This window comes from Nyctereutes procyonoides, unplaced genomic scaffold (assembly GCF_905146905.1).
Source record: "Nyctereutes procyonoides isolate TBG_1078 unplaced genomic scaffold, NYPRO_anot_genome, whole genome shotgun sequence".
NCBI lineage: Eukaryota > Metazoa > Chordata > Mammalia > Carnivora > Canidae > Nyctereutes > Nyctereutes procyonoides.
The window spans coordinates 6,745,764-6,761,856 of record NW_026575037.1 but is presented as its reverse complement, the minus strand read 5'-3'; the positions used below and the strand labels follow the sequence as shown (position 1 = coordinate 6,761,856).

At 36.5% G+C, this 16,093-nt stretch overlaps 1 protein-coding gene across 1 annotated transcript in view; it reads right to left on the bottom strand.

Moving 5' to 3' along the window:
- AXDND1 (axonemal dynein light chain domain containing 1) overlaps positions 1-16,093 on the bottom strand; it is an 87,074-nt gene that overhangs the window by 28,635 nt on the left and 42,346 nt on the right. Inside the window, exons 12-18 of the mRNA XM_055319548.1 lie at positions 15,111-15,212; positions 13,860-14,023; positions 12,333-12,408; positions 10,074-10,308; positions 5,459-5,660; positions 4,541-4,634; positions 70-269 (exon numbers count right to left, since the gene is read on the bottom strand). Of these exons, the coding sequence (XP_055175523.1) occupies positions 70-269; positions 4,541-4,634; positions 5,459-5,660; positions 10,074-10,308; positions 12,333-12,408; positions 13,860-14,023; positions 15,111-15,212 (1,073 nt within the window). The remainder of the gene's footprint in view (positions 1-69; positions 270-4,540; positions 4,635-5,458; positions 5,661-10,073; positions 10,309-12,332; positions 12,409-13,859; positions 14,024-15,110; positions 15,213-16,093) is intronic.

Below are 16,093 nucleotides of genomic sequence, written 5' to 3'. Positions count from 1 at the left end.
CCATCTCCTCTGCTTTATGTCACAATTAATCTTCAAAAGGGCAGTAACAAAACAACCAGCTAGTCTCACCTGTTCAAATAGCTGGAATATTGTCCCAACTTTCTGGTCAGTGCAATCGCGTCTAGCTCTAACTGTGCAACTCCTAGATCATGTTTCTCAGTACTTTCCTTCTTCAAATTTGGGAGAGTGTCTTGGTCAATAAAGTCAGGCACCATTAAAATCAGCAAGTTTACCATCCACTGGATCATAGATATGTGCAATTCATCCATCTGTTAGAAAATGATTATAACATGAACGACCCATTTTAAATAAACTGAACAGTTAAAACCATACCAAATTTAAAAACAGAAATCACACCTGTGCCTAACTTTCAACAACACTATCATTCTTAATGAAATCAAATCATCACTACTCAGCTAGGATAACCTTATTCTCTTTTGTTCACTATACTACATTAAACTACCCTCCTCTTCCTCTTTAGCTTGGTCAAGGGTATTAACCTGTTAAAGCTTCAGTTCCCCAATTGTGTACCATGGCATTGCAGGGCTCTGGAGCAAACTCGCAAGGATGCCATGGGATTTTAAATTCTGAGGGAAGTATCAGTGATGTGTGACATCTATCAGCACAGCATGAACTTGACATAGCTCACAGTTTCAACATTAGATGCACTGTATCGCTTCTGATGACATCTTACCTTTCCAAAGCTGGTTTTATTGACGGTTGTATAGTAAAAAACAAGTACTTTGGGAAAACCAAGGTGCAATAGGCAATGAGGATGGTACTATCCAACCTGGTTCCGAGGTTAGAGGAACTGTACAGTGTCCAAGCACATACATTCCATTGGTAAATAATTTTGATTAAAGGGGAATAAAAGTTTTTTTTCTTTCCATGTATGTATATCTGAAGAGTTAAATTGGGATATTGCATTTTGCAAAGTTTATTTGAGCAAAAGATTAAAATCAGGCAGTGTCAAAACCTAAAAATGGTTAGGGGCATTTTGCAGGCAGGGGCCAGGAAAAAGATTTTAATAGAGAAGATACTAAAACAAAGCAAAATAATTATTTCACTGGCTATAACTCAAATGCTTGCCTGATTTGGGAAAATTTAATTATTTGGCTGTGGTGATAGTTGTGCTTGAGCTTCATTTTTTCATATTCAAGAAAATCTAGGGGCACCTGGGTGGCTCAGTTGGTTAAGCATCTGCCTTGCTCGGGGTCCTGGGATCAAGCCCCGCATTGGGCTCCCTGCTCAGGGGAAGTCTGCTTCTCCCTCTCTCTCTGCCTCTCTCCCTGCTCATGCTCACTCTCTCTCTTTCTCTCTGTCTCTCTCAAATAAATATATTTATTAGGACATAAATATTTTGTAAGTTGTTGAACCTACCTACGTAATAAGCCGAACCATGAGGTGTTTCTTTTGGTTTAGGAGTGTGAAAATACCAGGGCACAAAGGGTAGTGTGAAGGGGTCAAGTTGGAGAACCTCTGCATTATGGCATTTGTGAAGGCCGGGTCCCAGAAATCAAATGCAGAAAACTTTATGAAATGTAAACGTCAAGCACACCACACACTTCAAATGCCCTATCCCCTTTCTCTGGTGATTTCCTCACTGTTCTTCTCCAGGCTTAAACATGACCTACTCTGAGAAGTCCTTTTAACTTCCACTGGCTTTAATTTGCTCCTTTCCCCTCCTTTCTATAGTACTTTGTACATCTATATTATAATCGTTTGTGCCTCTGTCACCTCAATTAGCCAGTGTATCTCTCCTATGTCTTATAGGCCATCATCTTACCCCTCAAAACCACACATGGTACATGGCAGAGAATTAAGTGCTCAATAGATGTTTGTTAAATGGACAAATAAAAATCAAACTCGGTAGCCTATCTGGTAATAAAGCCCAAACTCACCACCTCAGAAGGAAGGGTTGTTAATGACCTAAAGCAATGTTGATGAGTGTACTTTTACACTTTAATTAACACATCAGAAAAAGGGCAACTCTTCCTGAGGAATGGTTTTTAAAAAGACTGCTATTCCATTTCAGGAGTCAAAGATATTTCCCCTCACATTCACAAAGCTATGCCCCTGCTGCTTCTTAAAATAGATAAATTCCTAACTGCTCTTTCCCATACTAATGGCCTGGATCACTGTCATTGAAATAACTCATTTGTGCTTATGTGAAATATTAATCAATCCTTGAATTGTCCCTAATAAACCAACAGAAACATGTTACCTTCATTTCAGAGTTATAATGGAGAGATTAAATGGTACGATCTGGGGCAGGCAATATAGTTCACAGGTGAATTTAAAATTAGAATTAAACACAAAAGAATCTTTTACCTTCACAAGGATATGAAAGCATTCTTAATTAGAAAGTACATATGGTAAGTTTTATAATAAACCAGAGGTTTTCTGTGACGCCTGGGTGGCTCAGCAGTTGAGTGTCTGCCTTTGGCTCAGGGCGTGATCCCAGGGTCCTGGAATCAGGTCCCGCATAGGGCTTCCTGCCTGGAGCCTGCTTCTCCCTCTGCCTATGTCTCTGCCTCTCTCTCTCTCTCTCTCTCTCTCTGTGTCTCTCATGAATGAATGAATGAATGAATGAATACATAAATAAATCTTTAAAAAATAATAATAAAATATAAATTTAAAAATAACTGAAGGCAAGAAAATGAATCAGAAAGGAAAATGAACGGTGGGTGGAAAGAAATGCAAACTTTTTCATCTTTTTTTTTTCTTTTTCATCTTTAAATAGCTCTAGCAATCAATATGGATATACACAATTCCTCAAGGAATTTATAATCTTGCAAGTTTTCTACATACTTTAATTATAATATCATAATGTAGTGTTAAAACAAAGGTATATGAAGGCACTCTCTAAATAATCCTGTATTATAAAGACTGAATTCCATAATATAAAAAATTGAGTAAATGATTCAATGAGGATAAATACACAATAGTAAACAGAGTATTTACTCCACAGAAGGCGTTAAGGTAGCAACACCATAAAACAACAGTGCTGGAATGTTCTTCTTTACATCATTCAATAAATAATTATTGAGTCCTACTGTGGGACAGGTACTCTGCTACCCTTTTTCTTAATTTTGGTTGTCTTTCAATTTATAGGAATTTTTTCTGAGTCTGGGGATCCCCTGGATTTATTCTTCCTGTCTTAATATACTTGCTCCTCAACTCTTGGTGTCTATATGTTTATAACATGTTCATATGCTTTGTAAGTATCATTCCCATATGATACATCATGGTCTCTGTATTTCTAATTCCTAATTTAAGTAATATTTCAGTGAATCAAGCCCATTTCACCAATTTTATAAGATCAAATATTTGCATACTATGTTTAATTGTAAGAGATTCCTATGTAAATCTAGATTATAATTAAGGCTAGGTGGTAGGAGTAATTGTAGTAAACTATGTCTTTGGAAATTATTCTTTCATGTCGTACTGGTTAAGAAGTCCACAGGTGTAGGGGTGCCTGGGTGGCTCAGTCAGTTAAGCATCAGAATCTTGATTTCGGCTCAGGTCATGATCTCAGGGTCGTGAGATTGAGTCCCAAGTCAGGTTGCACAGTCAGTGGGGAGTCTGGTTGAGTATTCCCTCTCTCCCTTTGCCCTTCCCTCCACTTGCATGTGTTCTTTCTAAAATAAATAAATCTTTAAAAAAAAGTTCACAGGTTCAGTTCTTCAGAATTGAAGAACAATTCTATTTGTTCTAAAAATTATAGACTAATAGGGAACACCTGGGTGGCTCACCAGTTAAGTGCCTGCCTTCGGCCCAGGGCATGCATGATCCTGGAGTTCCGGGACTGGGTCCCGTATCTGGCTCCCTGCATGGAGCCTGCTTCTCTCTCTGCCTCTCTCTTTCTGTGTCTCTCATGAATAAATAAATAAAAATCTTTTTAAAAAATAAATAAACAAAAACAAAAATTATAGACTAATAGTATTGTGGCATCTTGTCTTTCTTCCTAATACCATGTTTCTGTCATCCTTCAGCCAGGCAGGGGCACCAACATAAATCCTTAAAATGTTCACATTCCAGATTAATATTATTAAGGGAAAAAGAATTCAGTATACTGAGTAAAGAGTAATAATAATAATTAGAACTCGAACACTTTTGATTATTGGGCAGCCCTGGTGGCTCAGCGGTTTAGCACCTGCCTTCAGCCCAGGGCGTGATCCTGGAGACCCGGGATTGAGTCCCACGTCAGGCTCCCTGCATGGAGCCTGCTTCTCCCTCTGCCTGTATCTCTGCCTCTCTCTCTCTCTCTCTCTCTCTCTCTCTGTCCCTCATGAATAAATAAATAAAATATTTTTTCAAAAACGAAAAATAAAACTTTTGATTATCTCTGAAACTTCAGTCCAAATGTAGAACATACTACACTTAAAAATCCCTGCAAATCATTTGAGTAATTATATCACAAAAGTTCCCATTTTGCCCTCCCAACCTCCTGCTTTGGTTGGATAGACATGACCTAATCTTTGAAGAAAATTCCCAGCCAAGACAAAATATAATTTCACAAACCCCAAAAAGTACATACGTGGCGCTGAAGTTCAATGTTACCGTTGTTAATCTCATTGCCTATCTTCAAAAGCAATTGTTGAATCATGTTAAATATTTGTGCTTGGAGTACTCTGAAGGAAAAATCAAGGAAAATAAAGATGAGATATATTTAGAGTATGAAAGTGTAACTATCAGCCAAAGAAAGGGTTTTATTTGGCTGGGCCTAGGAAATATAGGAATAGACAACTGTTTGAGAATTCAGTGTAAGGAAGATCAAAACCCTGAATTACCTGGCATAACGGCTTACCCGTGTCACAGCCTTCCCAACCCTGAGCAGCCAGCAACTGGCATGATACACTCTGGACAAAGTAGCTTTTACCTTCAGTGCTAGCTCTCTACTGTAAAAACTCACACTCACCCCCTTTACGTTCACTCAGGCCATGAGACCACAAAGTGAGAACAATGAATTTTTAAATTCTCAAGAGATCAACTCAAACATGACAGAGAGAGGAGCAAAGTTGATCCCCCACCCTCCCCGCCATGAAGCTGGATGAGAATTATTTAAAAAAAACAAACAAAACAAAACAAAAACACTGAAAGCCTCTGGAAATGCCCTAAGGATAAACAGCAACTGAAGAACCATGTGTTCAAGATAATCTGTGAAAATTCAATAAGAAAGGCAAGAGCCCACGATATTTAAAACAAGACAACTCTCCCTCTTCCCCATCTCAGCTCAGTGAGGCAGAAACTTCACTCTAAACTGCTACAGTCAAAAACACAGAACTCCCTCTCTCACCCTCCAGCTCCCAGCAAGAGGGCTTTCTTCCCGTGAGCCTCAGGATGTCGGAGGCTTTTTTTGTGACCTCAGCTGCCTGTTGCTGAGGCTAGGTACTGGGAAAATGCAGTTATGGTGTGGGGATTCCTTTCTGTCCAGCAGAAAGTGATGGGAACTTACGAGCCAGAATCCATATCCATATACTGAGGAACGGTACCAATAATGTTTAATGCTGCGTCCAACTGAGATTTCATTTCATTAACTTTTTCATTAAGTCCCTGCCATTCTTCAAGAAGCATTTCAGGAAACTCCAGGACACTTGCCAATTTGAAAGAACAGAATTCAAGAGAACAAACCAAATTTGGAAGAATTTTAGAGATACCTAGAAAAGTGAGAAAAATATCGTAAGTATCATATTAGAAGTATTCGTAAGTCTACCATTTCAATAATAAATTATAAAAATACTAAAGGGCAGGGGCATATCCTCTTTTTGTCTTTTTGTTATCCTACAGTTTGCCTTAGCAGAGAATCTTACAAAGAGTAGTTCTTAAATGTTTCGTGAATAAACACGGTTTAGCTAGTGCTTCTCTGACTGATGGATGATTTATTCCTTTGATGACAGTTTATATTCTTAAGTTTCTTGTCTTTTCAGCTGAGAACCAAATGCACTAAACTCAGAAACTATAAACTACAGTTTTCTAAAATAGACATTAATTCACTTAGTCATTCTGTTAAGAAGACAATGATAATAAACAACTTCTTTGTGATTATAGGAGAGTTAATAACAGAAATGAAAATAGTTTAGTACTTGAGTCATTTTTTTAGGTCATTGTTCAGGTTTTCAAGAAGCTTATAGTTTTGGTCAGAACAAGGGTTGAGTCTGGATCCTAATCTCTGGCCAATTCACTGTGAAATCATGGCAAAGTAGCCCCTCTATACGTTTGTCTTATCACATTTGCAAACTAAGACATGAAATGCTCTCATTTTAGAGATTTATAAAGAGAAATAGTTAAAAAGCAAACTTTTTTCTTATCCTTGATGAAAATATATTACTACCCTCATCAGTAAATTTTGATCTGAGTATTCAAAATGATCTGTTATTTTCACTCTCATTCATCATTTTTACTTCCTCATTTATTTAAAACCATTTACTACTTCATTCTTTCTCTGCCCACTATATATTCTTATGGGTAAGTATTAGCATTTTATCTGTAACTACATTAATGATGCTATAGATAATTAAGACTGTTTTCCCAATGAAAGTAGTTTTATGTTGAACAACAGTGCCTTTCAATGGACAATGTTTAGTTGCCTAAACACTTCACTGGAAAGGATTCTTTTTTCTTTCTTTTGATTTTAAGTAGGCTCCATGCCCAACGTGGGGCTTGAACTCACAACCCTGGGGTCAAGTTGCATGCTCTACTGACTGAGCCAGCCAGGCACCCTAGCTGGGAAGGATTCTTAAGTAACATATGACCCAAAGAGTAAAGTCATCATTCTCATGAAATATATCACCATCTAGAGTCTCAAATTAGCTCTAGAATTTTTCACACACAATGTCCAACATCAATCAGAAATAATCAGGAATATGAAAAGAATTGATTCTTGTGAGTCAAGACAAAATACAGACAATAAAAAAAGGCCTATAGGAGAATCAGTACCAAATTATCAGGCATGGACTTTATTTTTTTTAATTTTTTTATTTATGGGATCCCTGGGTGGCACAGCGGTTTGGCGCCTGCCTTTGGCCCAGGGTGCGATCCTGGAGACCTGGGATCGAATCCCATGTCAGGCTCCCGGTGCATGGAGCCTGCTTCTCCCTCTGCCTGTGTCTCTGCGCCTCTCTCTCTCTCTCTCTGTGACTATCATGAATAAATAAAAAAATTTTTTTATTTATTTATGATAGTCACACACACACAGAGAGAGAGAGAGGCAGAGGGAGAAGCAGGCTCCATGCACCGGGAGCCCGACGTGGGATTCGATCCCGGGTCTCCAGGATCGCGCCCTGGGCCAAAGGCAGGCGCCAAACCGCTGCGCCACCCAGGGATCCCCATCAGGCATGGACTTTAACTGTGAGCAGAAGAGAAAGCCAAGAAGAACATCCATGCATATATTATCAATTAATCTATGACAAAGGAGACAAGAATATACAATGGGGGAAAGACAGTCTCTTTGATAAAAGGTGCTGGAAAAACCAGACAGCTACATGCAAAAGAATGAAATTGGGCCATTGTCTTACACTATACACAAAAATAACACAAAATGGGTTAAAGACTAAATGTAAGACCTGAAACCATAAATCTCCTAGAAGAAAACAGGCAGTAATCTCTCTGATATCAGCCTTAGCAACATTGTTCTAGAGATATCTCCAGAGGCAAAGTCAACAAAAGCAAAAACAAAACCAAAAAACACAGGTGGAGCTACACCAAAATAACATGCCTTGCATAGCAAAGGCTATGAACCATCAACTCAACAAAAAGGCAACCTACCGGATAGGAGAAGATATTTGCAAATGATATATCTGATAAGAGGTCAATATCTAAAATATTTAAAGAATTTATATAACTCAACACCAAAAAAACTAATAATCATTAAAAATAGAGAGACACCTGAATAGACATTTTTCCAAAGAAGATTATATAGATGTGGTCTATAAACAATGTGATGTTATTCAGCCATAAAAAAGAATGAAACCTTGCCATTTGCAATGACATGGAAGGAGCTAGAGAGTATAATGCTAAGTGAAATAAGTCAGAGAAGACAAATACCACATTATTTTACTCACATGGAATTTAAGAAACAAAACAAATAAGTAAAGGGTAAAAAATAAGAGAGAGAGAAATCAAGTTTCGCTATTCACAGATGACATGATCTCATAAACAGAAAATCCTAAGGAATCCACTAAGAAATTATTAGAACTAATAAATTAGTTCAGCACGGTGGCAGGATATAAGCTCAAATACAAAATCAAGTATATTTCTATATATGCGCACTGACCATCCAAAAATGAAATTAAGAAAACAACTGCATTCATAATAGTGTCAAAAAGAATATAATACTTGGGAAAATATTTAACAAAAGAAGTGCAAAACATTCTCAGAACACTAGAAAACATTGTTGAAAGAATCTAAAGATCCAAATCATTGGAAAAATATCCTATGTTCACAGATTGGAAGATTTCACATTGTTAAATGCCAAATCTCCCTAAATGGGTCCATAGATGCAACAAAATCCTTATCAGAATCTAAGCTTATTTCCTTATAGAAATTAATAAGCTGTTTCTAAAATTCATATGGAATTGCAAGTGATCCAGAATAGCCAAAACAATCAAAATATAAAAAAGTGGGACTTCTCACACTTCTCAATTTTAAAACTTACTATAAAGCAACAGTAAACAAGACAGTGTGGTACTGGCACAAGCACAGACATCCAAATCAATGGAATAGAATTCAAAGTCCAGAAATAAATCCATACATCTACGGTCAACTAATTTTGATAAGAGTGTCAAGACCATTAAATGTGGGAAATACAGTCTTTCTAACAAATGATAGTGGGATAACTGGATATCCACATGCAAAAAAAGCCTTTACCTCACACTATATACAAGAAATTAACCCCAAACGGTCAAATACCATCATATAAGAGCAAAAACTACAAAACTCTTAGAAGACTACCTAAGGGGGCAGCCTGGGTGGCTCAGCGGTTTAGAGCCACCTTCAGCCCAGGGCGTGATTCTGGAGTCCCGGGATCGAGTCCCACGTCGGGCTCCCTGCATGGAGCCTGCTTCTCCCTCTGCCTGTGTCTCTGCCTCTCTCTCTCCATGTGTCTCTCATGAATAAATAAATAAAAATATTTAAAAAAAAAAAAAAAAAAAAAGAAGACTACCTAAGGGTAAACTTCATGACTTTCAATTTGGCAAAGGAGTCAAAGACATGGCACTGAAAGCACAAATAAAAAAAGAAAAAAGTAGATAAATTGGACTTTGTCAAAATTTAAAATTTTTGCACTGCAAAGGACACTATCAAAAAAATGAAAAAACAGCCCAGAGAACCAGAGAAGACAATTACAATTCATATATCTGAAAAAAAAACTTGTATCTAAAAAGAACTCTAACTTGTATATAAAGAACTCTAACAATTCAATAACAGAAAGATAAATAACCCAATTAAAACATAGACAAAAATAAATAAATAAAACATAAACAAAGGATCTGAATAGACATTTCTCCAAAGAAGAAATACAAATGTCTAATAAACTTGTGACCTCCCTCTCTCTCAAATAAAAATCCTTAAAAAGAAAAAAAAGTGGAAGCAACATAAATGTTCATGAATGTACAAAATGATAAACAAAATGCAATACACACATACAATGGACTATACTTCAGCCATAAAAATGAACAGAGTACTGACAAATGCTAAAATATAAGTGAACATTATACTAAGTGAAAAAAGTCAATCATAAAACATCATATACTATATGATTCCATTCATATGAAAGTCCAGACTAGAGAAATCTACAGAGACAGGAAGTCAGAGATGAGAGGTTAAAAGGGTGATTGCTAAAAATGAGTGTGGGGATGATGGCACACATCTGTGAATGTACTAAAAATCATTGAATTATATACTTTAAATGGGGAGTTGTAATGCATATGAATTATATCTCACTGCTTTATTTTGCTTGATTTTTAAATGTAGTATTTTAGTAATTAGATTTTAAATATTAATTGTATTACAAATAATAATCACTATTAAAATGCTTTATGATGTCAAAGCAACATTTCATTGTTTTTTCTTACCATTATCCCCATTTATTCTTATTTCAAATTCTTTGTAGAGTCTTCCTATGGTTTTCGCAATTTCTTTCATATGCTGTTGCTCTGGTGGCATCTCCCCCTCCATACTTTTATGGCGACCCAATATCCCAAATCCAATATCTATCCAATTTTCCTGTAAATGTTTAATAATCTTGAGAGAATCATATTTTGACATTAGAAAATCCCCAGTAAATTTGTCTTTATCTTCACTCAACATCTAGACAATGAAAGGGGGTGAGGAAATTAGATGATTATTCACTAATGATTTCATCAGTCTACCCAGATCCTTACTTCCCAGTGACTGCCAATCATTTTAGAATTATATATCCTATTATTATTTGTTTATACCATTTTTATATGACATCACTTTATTTTCAAAATTAAAGTGAATTTAAGTTAATTATAATACCCTGTAAGATAATCCATAGTTTACCAGATGATAATAATTGTATTAAATCCCATATGAGTAAAAAGTGAATGAAGGCAAATAAGGACCAGAGAACTGAGCATGTTTAATTACTACCTGTTTTGGTGAGGATATAACATATTTATTTATGTGACCCTGCTCTACTGGGAAAGTTGCTAGAATGTATATGTTGTGTTTTATTTGTCTAGACCCAAGTCCAAGTCCTATAACAAAGTGCAATTCACATATTTATGATTCAGATAATGAAAACAAATCTCCCATGCTTCAGAAACAGTAATCAGTACAGGGAAGCAATGCAGCACAGCCATTAAGGGCAAGGATTTTGGAGGTGGAGAGACCTGATCCTGCCACTCACCATTTATAGGCAATTTAGGCAAGTGACTTAACATTTCTAAGCTTCCCTTTCGCATCTGTGAGATGGGGATTATAAAGCCTGTATCCTTTGGCTGCCATGAAGAGTAAGTATGATAATGTGCAGAAGTGCTTAATGACTGAGAATTATTAAACTTAAATAAATAAAGCAGCATAATTTTTTCAAACTTATTAAAGCAATGTCAATATTGCCAGATAAACAGTAAAATCACTAAACCTGCTATATATAAACAGGACAACAAACATCTTCAGTTCTGAGAATATTCTACTCAAGTCATTCCAAAACAACAAGAAAACAGCTTCTAGGGATCTGGAGGAGATTTCATCAGGCCATGAGTCTGATATTACCTTGGAGGTATTTCAATCTCACATATTCTCCTTTGTCAGACTGCTAATACGTGATAGTAATTTGATTAGTGAAAGCTATTTTCAAAGCTCAAACTCTTTTTAAAAGATATCATTAGGGACACCGGGTGGCTCAGTGGGTGAAGCATCTGCCTTCAGCTCAGGTCATGATCCCAGGGTCCTGGGATGGAGCCCCACATCAGGCTCCATGCTCAGCGGGAGTCTGCTTCTCCCTTTTCCCCTGCCCCTCCTTCTCTGTTGTGTTCTCTTGCTCCCTGTCTCTCAAATAAATAAAATCTTTAAAAAATAATAAAATAAAAGCTGTTATTAATAAAGTGTAGTACATACCTACAGTGGAATATTATTCAGCCTTTGAAAGGAAGGAAATCCTGACACAGGCTACCAAACAGATGAGCCTTGAGGACATTATGCTAAAGGAATTAAGCCAGTCACAAAGGGACAAACACTGTGATTTGTCATATGGGGTCTAGCGAAGTCATATTTAGAGAGACAAAAGGTAGAATGGTGGTTGCCAGGGGCTGGGGAGGAGGAATTAAAGGGGGCCCTTGTTTCATGGGCAGAGTTTCAGTTTAGGAAGATTAAAAAAATTCTGGACATGGGTGTGGTGGTGGTGGTTGCATAATATTGTAAGTACACTGAAAAATGACTAAGATGGTAAATTTGATGTTATGTGTATCTTGTACCACAATTGTTTTAAAAAATGTTATTAATCTTAAAAGTCCAAGTTGTCCTTAAGACAAAAGCCAGGTACAGGAGAGGCACAAACATTACTTATATCAGACAATTAGAGGAGAGAATCAGAACTACCCTCACTGACACCCACGTATCTTTTCCCAGTTTTTCCTGGCAGCCTAACTTTATTTGGCTCAAAAACCTAAAATAGAACTGAAAATAAAATATTTAAATTAATTTTAAAGGCCCCTGGAATCTCGCTGTTTTCTTTGTCTTTCATAAAATACAATATGGCATCTTTAAAGGATGAGATGCGACTCAGTTGTAGGTGATGAGTAGCAAGTTGACAAACAGCTACTCATCAAACCATTTTGATTACCAAACGTTTTATTAGAAAGTCTTACCTTTTGCCACTGGTTGAAGTCTGGAAGGACTGATTCAAATATATTTTCTTTACTAGGAGAGAAAGTGTCTCTTCTACTAGAAGGAAAAGGAGCAAGAGCAGAGTCTCAGAACCATATATAAACAAAGAAAATCATAAATCTATATGCCATAGAACAGTCCTATGTTTCTCCTGAATTATTTTCAAACATGTCTTCCCGGGTCAGCCCTTCTCATAGGCAAACATAAATGTAATTTCAGGCTCCAACCAGCCTTGAGCCACCAAGTTACAGTCAGAGGCCATGTGAGTATTAAAAGGGTGGTCTCTGGGCCTTTGCCATCCAAATTTAGATCATCTTACAAACAATTCCTCAGCAGACAAAACAATTTGTAAATAGAAGGAAAGCCTAATGAATAAGACTCAATATTTAGGTCAGGAGCCCCAACTTCTGGTAAGAAAAAATTTCCTTTTAATATCTCTGAAGTCTCACAAGGAGAAAATTCTTGATAAACGTTTCTGAAGAAAGAGAAAAGAGAATCCCTGTCCCACCTGTGCACCTCCTAGCTAAGAGTCAACAAACAGTAGAAACAGCCAACAGCTTGGATATGTACCAGCTTCAGCTTCCAGAGCTTCCAACTCTGCTAACTCAGAAACCATAGAGGATCTGAAAAACCAAAATCTTTGTCTTCAATTTGAAATGGAAATGGTACCCAAACGTGTTTCCTCAAACAATAGACAAAGCATCTTAAAGTAATAATAATAATAATAATAATAATAATAATAATAATAATAAACAACTTAGAAATCCCTGAGTCAAGCCTGCATTCAAAGTCCAGATTCCCACTATTGGCTGCAATTTAATCATCCAACCTTTTTTTTTTAAGATTTTATTTATTTATTCATGAGAGACACAGAGAGAGGCAGAGACACAGAGGGAGAAGCAGGCTCCTCACAGGAAGCCCCATGTGGGACTTGATCCTGGTCCCGGGATCACACCCTGAGCCAAAGGCAGACACTCAACAACTGAGCCACCTACAGGTCCCTAATCATCCAACCTTGACTTAACTACTTTATAGGTGGCCTTTTCCATTGACAGATTTCTCTAATTGTTATAAAGTATGATATCCAATCAAAATCAATCTACTGATAATGGCTACCCACTGATTCTATTTCTCTGCACATAAACTATGCTACAGAAGCTGCAGATGGATCTAGATATTCAGGGATTCCAGTAATAACAACATAAGTTGATGTGATTTTAAAAAGAGAGAAAAGAAAGGAAGAGAAAAACAGGTGAACAGAATGGAGGCAGCAGCAGGTGTGTAGGAGGAGCAGGATGGACCACAGAGATGGTTAGCACCAGAAACCACAAAACCAACTTAAGCCCCTGGCAGGACGGCAGCCTTGGAAGGGCTGCTAGTGACTCCACCAAATCAATGTTAGAGTCATCACAAGAGAAAAAAGAAGCAGAGAAAAAGAGAGAAAGAATTGAACTGAGTTATCAGACATGACACAGTATAATAAAAAAACACAATTCTTGTAGACCTACCTATCATTTCTGAGTAACTCCTGCCATTTGCTAAGGCCATCCTTAACAGTTTGCAATTTCTCCCTTGTAGACTCTTCATTTTGTTCCACTTCCTTTTTAAATTTATTCATTAAGCTTCTCCATTTCTGTGTCAACTTGTGCAGTAGTGCAAGGTCTGCAGTGTCCTAGATAATGTGCATGGAATCAAACCACTCATTCACGTATTCATGTAACAAATACTTATTAGTATACACTAATAATATTAGTGTATTAATATTCTAGTACTAGAGACTTCCATAGAAAATGGATCAAAATTGAGAAGATATTCCTCTTTCAATATATCATCAGTACCACCACATGGTTCCTTTATTGGTGGATTTTCCATAGCACATAAAATACTAGAGACAAGATTTTTTTTTTCCTTTGCAATATAAGCCAAATTTTCCCACAGGAATTTCATGGGAGGTAGTATGGTACATTGGAAAGACAGGAATTTCAAAGCCAAACAAAATCAAATGTGAATCCTAGCCAATTATTGGCTATGTAACCTTATGGGATGTTATTTAATTTATTTGGGATTAATTTTTCTTATCCATAAAATAAAGACCCTAATATATATCTCACAGGATTGTTAAAGAAATGAAATGAAATGACTAGTGTACATGGTATGACTCCAGAAACACACTAAATGCCACTTCTCTCCGTTTCAACAAACTATGCTCATTGAATTTTTGCATAAAATGTATCAAGAATACCATTATTTCGGGATCCCTGGGTGGCGCAGCGGTTTGGCGCCTGCCTTTGGCCCAGGGCGCGATTTTGGAGACCCCGGATCGAATCCCACATTGGGCTCCCGGTGCATGGAGCCTGCTTCTCCCTCTGCCTATGTCTCTGCCTCTTTCTCTCTCTCTCTCTCTCTGTGTGTGACTATCATAAAATAAATGAAAATTTAAAAAAAAGAATACCATTATTTCAATGAATACAACTACTGATATTTTTTAGTTTAAATACTAACAAATAGAATAAGTATATAAATAACATTTGCAGTATTCTTAACTTAGATAAATTGCTTAAATTGCTTTAATTAGACTGAAGACAAATATAAAGAAGGGCATTTATCATATTTCCTTAGATTTTGCATTCCGCTCACAATAAAGCATAAATACAAAACTATATTCAAAATTCATCTATAAACTAGCAAAGATTTCTTATAGCTTCAACCCTCTAAGGCTGGAGTCTCTTTTCCCATAACTTAAGTGAATTGAGCTTTACCTTGGTTGACAGCAGTATGATGAAATGCTTAGCAAATTTATTCCAAGCTTTTTCATTGAGGTAAAGTCTTTTAGCCAATATGACTCTATTTTTTTCAATTACCTATGAAAAAAGTACCAAAATGAGGAATCTAAGACATTAATATGCCACTGTAATTTATTAAACCCAAACCAATTTCATTTATCAATTTTTCATTGAATCATTAATTCAATCACAATTTCTTATTTAAATCATAAGCTAATTTGAATTGCAAGTTCATGTTTTCTAAAACTACTATACTAGGGTGTGCCTGGGTGGCTCAGTGGTTGAGTGTCTGCCTTTGGCCCTGGTCGTGATCCTAGGGTCTCGGGATCGAGTCCTACATCAGGCACCCTGCAGGAAGCCTGCTTCTCCCTCTGCCTATGTCTCTGCCCCTCTCTCTGTGTCTCTCGTGAATAAATAAATAAAATCTTTTTTAAAATAAAGTAAAAAAATAAAACTACTAAACCGGAATCAAACTGAAGTATATAGCAGAGGTTCTCAAGCAACCTCATTTCAAAACATTTTATTCTCAAAAATTAGTGAAATCTTCAAAGAGCTCTCATTTATATGCATTATACATATTTGATATTCATGGTATTGAAACTTAAAACTGAAATTATTTAAAATATACATGTTAATTCATTTAAAGATAACAATAAATCCATTACATATTAACATAAATTGTATTTTTATGTACTCATGTGCAAATGAGAGTGAAAATGGCAAATGACATCTTAATATTATGATGAAACTGGTTTTTACTTCATGAAAGGGTCTTATATATTCCCAGGGGGTCCTTGGACAATACTTTGAGAACCCCTGGAATGTCGATCAATATATATATATAGTCATTATATAGTCATTCAGTGAATGTTCTAGACACTGCATATAGTCACAAACAAAAGAGACAAAGTCCTTTTTTCTAGCTGTCACTCATTTTCCGTTGGAAGGACTTTTAGGGA